Genomic DNA, 8,537 nt, shown 5'->3' on the forward strand with positions numbered 1-8,537 from the left:
TTATTTTACCAACGCCCATGCCCAATCCATGATGAGATAATGGGAGGCCGACTCTGCAGTGGTGTCCAGAGCTTTTCTATCGCTCATGATCTCCAACAACAAAACCCCACATCTATACACATAACTTTTATTTGTGAGTTGGTCGTAGAGAGCATATTTGAGGGCCAAGTAGTCGTGCGTACTTGCTACCCTTGTTGTCAAACGAGATTCTCTGATATCTTCTTTAGTCATGATCCTTGCCCAACTAAAATTGGCAACACGAGCATTCATATCTTTGTCTAATAGAATGTTAGTGGCCTTGATGTCTCTATGATAAATCACAGACTCGATTCTGTCGTGGAGATATGCCAGCCCCTTGGCTGTCCCCATCATGATATTCCTGCTCTGCGGCCAACTCAAAGGTTGGGCCATGGAATTTTGTCCAAAGAGATGGTCATCCAGACTGCCATTGGGCATGTAATCGTATATCAGAAACCGCTAATGCCCTTCCCTTTCATCGTTGGCTACGCAGAAGCCTCTCAAAACAACCAGATTCATGTGCCTCGTGTTGTTGATGATCTCCACCTCATTCATGAATTCGGAATCCCCTTCCGGAGTGCAGTTTCTAGTTCTCTTCACTGCGATCCGTCGACCGTCATCAATCGTTCCTTTGTACACTGTACTGAAGCCCCCTTGGCCGATGATATTTCCGTCACTGAAATTATCGGTGGTGATCTTGATCTCTTGAATGTCGAACCACATTGCCTCGGTGTTGGGTTTCATGGCAGAATTCAAAAAAATTTCATTCCACATCATGAATCCCTTGTACAAAGGCTTATGATTCCTCCTCCGCACCCACAAACTGTAGAGAATCCCAAAAGTGCAGATCAGGAGGGTTGCAATAGTGTCGAGTATTCTATAGGCTAAAACTGGGCGGCGAGACAGGGTTTGGATGAAGGGCAGGTGAAGAATACATTGAACAGTATTTGGGCTCTTGGGCCCAAATTCATTGACCACTCTGGTGGAATACAACACCATAAAATAGTAGCATTTCTCACTGGTTGCAGTACTTGTTAAATTTTTGTACATGTCCACTAGAATCTTATGAACGAGGTCTCCACTATCTTTGCATAGCTCACACGCAGCCATATCTGAGAGGTTTCCTTTGCAGGCTGAGTCAAGGTTAGTAGTTCCCATTTTGTGAATACGGTTCTGCTTGGTTTTTATGCCCACGCAGAGGAGAGGGCTCAATACAAACCCACACAAACTATTCTCCAAACAGATCGCCACCAAGTCTGGCAACAGACCTAGAGATCACAGCTTCTGCTTAAATTGCTTGAGACAGGCAACGACAAAGGCATTTGTGGGAAGATCAAAAGGGATGTGTCTCTCAAGTACTGAGCTAATCCTACTTAAACAAGCCAAGCAATGTCTCGCAACATGGGCTATCATTCCCCCAGCTAATACATGATTCATAGGAAGACTTATCCTAAGGAAATTTACTGACATACTGTAAGTCCATTGGACATTTTGCATTAGCGAATGCTCAATAGTAATGAGAGCAGCTGCAGGAGGAAGATAATCTCCATTTTCATTTTTGTTATCCCGCACGATCGACGAAGCAAATGGCCAAAGAATCTCAATATAATGCAGGGAATGAGGAGGCTAAAGCAGAGACCTTTTTCACCTACAAGTACCTGAAAACAGGTCACACACAGCCATGTATGCCAGAATTCAGACAACTCTGAGTCGCCTCTACTTTCATGGCGATGGAAACTCCTATGGCCTCCCACAGGTTATGGCAATGGTGCGCCTTTGGGTCCTCTAATAATTTCCACCGCATTCACATGACGCAATCATCATTTCTTAGCATCTCTACATCTCGGGTTCACGTTGCAGCAAGAAATTTAATTAAGATGAAGGGTTTGACACTCTTGCTAGATTACGTGGCGGCCTACGAATCTAGCTACAGTTTTGAGAGATAAAGCGTCACCATAAAAGCGTTTTGCTTAATTATATATTTAATTCATAAATATATTTAAAAAATATATATTTTGAAAACATAAAATAATAGTTTATTCCAATTTTCCTTAATAGAAAATATTTAACATTTTGTACATTTGTTAAAATAATTTTAAATTAGTTTTTTCAACATCTCAACAATCAATCTTCCTCCATAAATTTATCATGGAGAGAGAAGTTGACGGGTGCCTGCCTTTTCCTGATGTCCTCATTTTGAAGAAAGATGACGGTTCTTTTTCCCACCAGGTGTTTCGGAATAAAACTCATTGAGCAATATCTTCATTCCAAGTCTCATCATTTCCCTACTGAAAAGTTGGGTGTTCTCAACACGCTAGCTACTCGTGCGCTGAGAATCTTTGATGAAAACAACCTCTATAAAGAGAAAGTCCATCTCCTTAGAGTGTTTGTTAATAATGGATATAGTAGGTGGCAAGGTCTTGAAGCTTTCCTTAAAGCTAGTAGAGGTCCCAGGGTGAAGAAAGACCCTAGAGATCGAATCACAAGGTTGTATCTTCCTTTCATCCTGACAAGATTGCGAGAATCCTTAGGAAGCATAATGTTCCCTCAACCTTTAGACCCCTCAACATGTTGGAAGTAATGGAGAAAGCTAAACTTAGATTATTGTTATGATGATGATAGGTTTGAGACTCTAATCTTAGACCTCATATCCTAATATCTAGGGAGTGGTTGAAATCATCTCATTAGTGTGAAAGCCTATATATTTGAGGCTCATCTGACTCAATGTAAGTAGAAGGGCTTGTATGAGTATTTGTACACTCTCCAGGTATCTCACCTAGAGAGCCATTTAATATATAGTATATATATGAGCCATTTAATATATAGTATATATATTAACTTTTTAACATGGTATCAGAGCTGCAGCGTTGTCGATCCTATACGCTGAGTGAAGGGCACAACTAAGGCGAAATTGTCGCATGTTTTAGGTGCACAAACGTGACGATCCCACTGTAACATTTTTACGTATTTTATTTTAACATTTCGGCATAGGGGTGGTTAGAACATTGTGAATTTGTGTTGTATAAGGGTGATGAACTTCATGAGTCCGCAGGGGTGAATCACGTCGATCGTGGAAACTTTAAAAAAAAAAGTTACATGTTTTTTGTTTATTGGAAAGCCTGCGAGCATGGAAAGAGGGGCACGTTTTCGCCTTTTGCTTCTTCAGCCGTGGAAGAGGTCAAAGATCTGAGGAGCTCGGCCAGACTGGTGTGTTTGTCAGGAGATTGCGGTGTCAATTTGACTGTTCTAAAGAAGCTCGCACATAAAATCGTCGTGTCGTTTTGTCTGGGAATCTAAAGCCCACTTGCATCCCATCACAAATTTTTGGGGATCTGTGCATAGTAGAGGCCGCAAAGGAGGTTTGCGTGTGCAATAGTAACATCTGTGCACTGCATAGATTGGAGGTGTTCTCTATGGAGGTTGTGTGCTTCAGCTGTCCACAGTCCACGTGCTTGAACAGTCCACATGCTTGATCTACATGGAGGAGGCCGCGAAATCTTATTGTTTGAGAAACTTATGTTGCAAGTTGTGGAGATCTGAAAATCAATTGGGATCTTAAAACCGATTGGGTAAATTTTTTCTTCTAAGTTATTTTATGCCACAATGAAAATGCGAAAATCCTTGCTGATTTCAACCTATCCTTAGAAATATGTGTTATCAGAAATTGCTAATTACATACATTAGGATTAGATATTGATAGTGTTTCGAGCTTGTGAGAGGTCATTTTGTTGCTTTTTGCCAGAGCCAAGGGCACTGAGACTTGCGTGGCACAGAAGTCATAGTCTACAAGGTTCTACAGTTGAAGAGCTGCCAAAGGGAGAAGTTTCCTACCTACGTGGTAACGGGGTTGTTGGAGCTCGTCAGAGGAACGTGCGGAGTCGAAAGGAAATCTCAAAGCAAGATAAAGAGAGATAAGCTGGACTTTAACAACATGTGTATATTTTTAGTTCTAATGATGATCTTTTTCTCATGTGGTCATTTGGAATTAACATGGGTAGTATGTTCGAGTTAGAGGAAATTTCAGAAAAACAATGTGGTTCTGTTGATGACCACGAGAATCAAGAGGCACAATTTGTTGTGTAAGATCCTGAGATTGAAGACACACGAGTTGATCTTCATGAAGGGTGTAAAGAGGAACAAAGTGTTGAAGATCAATTGGACAAGCCACATGAAGCTGATTACAAAGACATGACAAAAGAAGACAAAGCTGGAGAGAATTTAAATTGTGATGATCTCATTAATATTTTGTGTGTGCAGACGTTACATCAATGAATGATGAAGACATCATAGCTGACATTCAGATGCTTGACACCAGAAATAGTGAGAGGGAAAATTCTCCTATCCAGCCTGTCATAATCTTGAGAAGGGCGAGAATAAGAATTCAAGCTTTCCATCACTGGGGAAGAAATGAGGTGAAGATACATCACTACCTCATGGTGAGGAAAGTGAAGATGAAGCCTCGACTCAAGATGAACAAGCATGGACTTTCAAGAAAAAAACCAAAATGAAAACCTTCATTACCAAGTTTTTTTCATGTTTTAATTGTAAGCCTAGTTGAGACTACACCAGTAGGCGTATGTTAGTGTTCAGTACCCTCTCTCCATTAAGGGGGAGTGTTGGAAGTAATGGAGAAAGCTAAACTTAGATTATTGTTATGATGATGATAAGTTTGAGACTCTAATCTTAGACTTCATATCCTAATATCTAGGGAGTGGTTGAAACCATCACATTAGTGTGAAAACCTATATATTTGAGGCTCATCTGACTCAATGTAAGTAGAATGGCTTGTATGAGTGTTTGTACACTCTCCAAGTATCTCACATGGAGATTCATTTAATATATAGCATATATATGAGCCATTTAATATATAGTATATATATTCACTTTTTAACACCATTCATAGCTCCCTGGGATCTGTAAAAGACCCTGTTGAACCCAATGATATGAAAGGTGCTATGTTATTCCATGTTCTTTTGGGACCCCTTATGTTGGTGAAACTAGTTGTTCTATTAATCAGAGGATTCATTAGCACGCAGTCGACATCAAGCATGGGAGGACCTAGTCTTCAACCTTGGCAGAATACATGGAGAGGACTAAGCATCATATTTGCATTAAGGAGGCTCGGGTTATTGCTAAGATTTCTCCTTTTCATCATTGTAAGTTTAGGGAAGCCATTGAAATTGAAAGGAGGTCAAGTAACCTTAACAAGGATGACAGTTGGAAGATTAGCAGTTGGATCCCTGTCATTTCCTCTTAGCACACCCCACCCCCCCCCCCCCTTTGCCCTTTCTTCGTTCGTTTCGTTTTACTATTTCTTTTCTTATTTTATTCCCTCAACTCATGAATTGTTTTAATTTCCTCTGTGTTCCTTTTTTTTGGATTATTTATTTGGTATTTATTTTTCCATTATTTTTATTAATATTATGAATATTTTTATTATGATTTAATTTTAATCCTAATTTATCCCATAATATGTCCTATAATAATATTAATATAAGTTTATATATGTTTTATTTAGTTAAAAAAAATCTCTTAATAATTATTTATTAGGTTTGTTTTCTCATTTTATGCCTTTTATATATATATATATATATGAAAATAAGTAAATTTAATAAACAAATCACAGATTTAATTAATTAATTAATTAACATTTTTTTATTGTAATGCATTCAATTACATATACATTTTAATAAACTAATTAATTGATTAATTAATAAACATTAAATTTAATCTTATAATATTTCCTAACAAGTTTAATATAAGTTTTATTTATTTTATTTAGTCTTAAATTAAATAGAAGATAATATATATTTAATTTTTTTTTTTTTTTTGTTACCTAGGTGGAAAAACCTATCAACTCAGGTGTCAAAACCAACAGTGAGGACAGCCATCTCTGGCTGCTATCCGCGAATGTCGGTTGACTCATCACAGTTAGATAGGAAAACCACGCCACCTGAAATAACCCGCTGGTGGTCCGTAAGGGAGCAGGCTCATCACTCCTGCCAGATGCCTCTGGGTCTTGGGCCGTTAACCTGTTTCCTTACGTCCGAGGAAGACGAGCTCTTAGCCAAGCAGAAGCAGTTTTACGGCATACTCCAGGCCGAATAATATAAATAAATTAAAACTTTATATATATTTAAAATTAAAAAGAGAATAATAAATTTTCCTTCTTGATTAGGTTTATTTTCTTAGTTTAAGTTTAAAAAAAATATAATATATATATTTTAAGTTTTTATTTAGTTTTATACTTAAGGAATTTTGGTTAAACATATATATTTAAATAATAATAAATTAATTAATTAATAAACTTTTTTTAAGTCTTGGTTCAGTCAATTGTCAATGTGGTTGAGTCAATTGTAGATGTTTTTTTTGTCAAAAATAGTCGTTTCTTTCTAGCCGTTTGAATGATTGGTCTCTCTATTTAACTTTTTTCCATGATCTGATTCTTTATATTGTCCTGACGATGAAACTCACTTGCTAATTCAAAACATTTTGACAAATAAATTTTGATGTGATTATCCCCCAAAACATGTCTCAAAAACTTGATATAGATCACAAAGCCTTAATTCAATAAAACTATTTTTGATCTGATTCTTTATCTTGTCCTGACGATGAACCACACTTGCTAATTCAAAACACTTTGAAAAATGAATTTTGATGTGATTATCGCCCAAAACATGTCTCAAAAACTTGATATAAATCACAAAGCCTTAATTCAATAAAACTATTTTTATATTATTTTACCTCGCAAGTGTAATAAGTGTAATTTTGTTGGTTTTTCTTTTAAATAACCGAAGTCTCTTTTTGAAATGATCCAAATGATTTGGCGCCTGCGTCGAGAGCGAATCAGAGTCCACCAGCATGAATTCCTATTCAACGAGGGAATGCATGACTGTTTGAAGATTGGCGAACCATCGCTCACTGGCCTCAGCCACCCAATGAATTAAAGTCTCTCTGGAACCAGTTTTCTTTCTACTTTCTACACCCTAACCCCTCGCCCGTCCCAGGTCTCACCTCTCAACAACCTATCCATCAACCTTTCCATCAGTTTTTCGTCCTCCCAAGGATAACCACTTCCCAGCTCCTTCGACAGACCACTTGTCACTCCTAGGCATCTCATGCATGCATGCGCTTGGTCTGTCACCCAAATGCCTTGACGTTGCGAGCCCAAAACTCTTATAAAACCTCTATGGTCCCATCTACGCATGGCTTTTGCCCTTCGGCGTTTTTCCTTCCCTGAGTCTTATCAGAGAAGTCTCTAGCATGCTCTCTCACATTTTTCTGCTGAGTGCTGGTTTTCACTATTTTCCCATGCAGACTTGCTTGTTATGTTGACGAAAAGGAGACGCTGCTCGTACGCAGTCATAGGCGCTCTCGTCCGTGGGTTTCGCTTCTGTAAAAGGTCAGTTCCCCGCCTCTTCGTGCATATGCTTTTTCCGTTTACTGAACTTGTATGGAGCATCTTATTATGAATCATTGCATTAGTGATTTTTAGTTAAATTCTCCATGTATGTCTTATCCTAGAACTATGGACAGTCCTATGAAAGCCTATCTTTCAAGCTAGATTCGTTACAGGCTTTCCATACTCAGGTAGTCCCCTAGACTGCAAATTTTCCCTGTCCCTCTCCTCACGATGTTTAAGGATTTTCTTCAAAAACTCAGGAATCTCATCGTTTTTTACAAGCCATGCTCAGATATTAGATTTAGAATTGGACAATGGTGGTGTGTTTTTGAGGTTTACTGCTGCTGTTTTGCATGCCTCTGAGATCACAGCTTTGAATCCTCACGAGCCCCCCTATGTTGAACGGTCTCTCCTCCTCTCACCGGAAAACTTTTTCGGTGACCGTCTTTTCCTTCCGGTCTCCACAGAATTTCAAATTGTCATTGGGATTAGAATCTGACGTCATAGTCTCATCTAGCATGTGCCAAAGTATCTTCAATTCCTAGGAACATCCCTTTTAGGCTCTAATTGATGGCCTGCTGCAGTCATCAAACATTTTGCTTTTCTCCTTTTCTGATGGCATCCCTTGAGGCAATTAAATTCAGGATTTTTCCTTATCCTGTCATCTCTGAATTCTCGATTATTCTGCTCGCCTTTTCGCCATCAGAACAATCCCATCCCCGCTTTTTTCATATCCAGGCATTCATTCTATCTAGGCTCATCCACCTGACGGATGACAGTGGGCATTTACTCCTTGTCCTTTTTCGGATCGGTTCCTCTGACAAAATCTTCCTGATCCCAAGGAAAGATTAATTGAAGGCTAATGGAAGACGGGCTCGATGCCTATGCCATGGAGGCATTGATTCGGGCCACCTTGGAGGCTGAGCAGGCTCGGGAAAATGCCACGAATCCTGGTAGCTGGCAATCAACTCTAGATGAAGTAGTTGTAAAACCATCCTCAAATAATGCCGACAGGGAAAGAACGCTTCACTCTTCCCAGAGAGGAGACAACGCGGATTGGCAGAAAAGTATTCCATATATACTTTTGAATCGCTACAACAGGTCTAGAAATCCTATC

At 38.9% G+C, this 8,537-nt stretch overlaps 1 protein-coding gene and 1 pseudogene across 1 annotated transcript; both read right to left on the bottom strand.

Annotated features, from left to right (window-relative positions):
* Positions 1 to 456, bottom strand: LOC149201955 (putative receptor-like protein kinase At1g11050 pseudogene; annotated as a pseudogene).
* A 21-nt stretch (positions 457 to 477) lies between these two features.
* On the bottom strand, positions 478 to 1,128 carry LOC149201956 (putative receptor-like protein kinase At1g11050). The gene has a single exon (XM_089401419.1). It carries the CDS (start codon positions 1,126 to 1,128, stop codon positions 478 to 480), a length of 651 nt encoding a protein of 216 aa, XP_089257545.1.
* Between the last annotated feature and the right edge of the window lie 7,409 nt (positions 1,129 to 8,537).

This window comes from Pinus tabuliformis, chromosome 2_1 (assembly GCF_031772625.1).
Source record: "Pinus tabuliformis cultivar Carrire ecotype Pingquan chromosome 2_1, CPIR1, whole genome shotgun sequence".
Lineage (NCBI taxonomy): Eukaryota > Viridiplantae > Streptophyta > Pinopsida > Pinales > Pinaceae > Pinus > Pinus tabuliformis.

Excerpts from the sequence above, each read along its gene's own strand:
- LOC149201956 (XM_089401419.1), bottom strand. The coding sequence starts at position 1,128 with ATGGCTGCGTGTGAGCTATGCAAAGATAGTGGAGACCTCGTTCATAAG.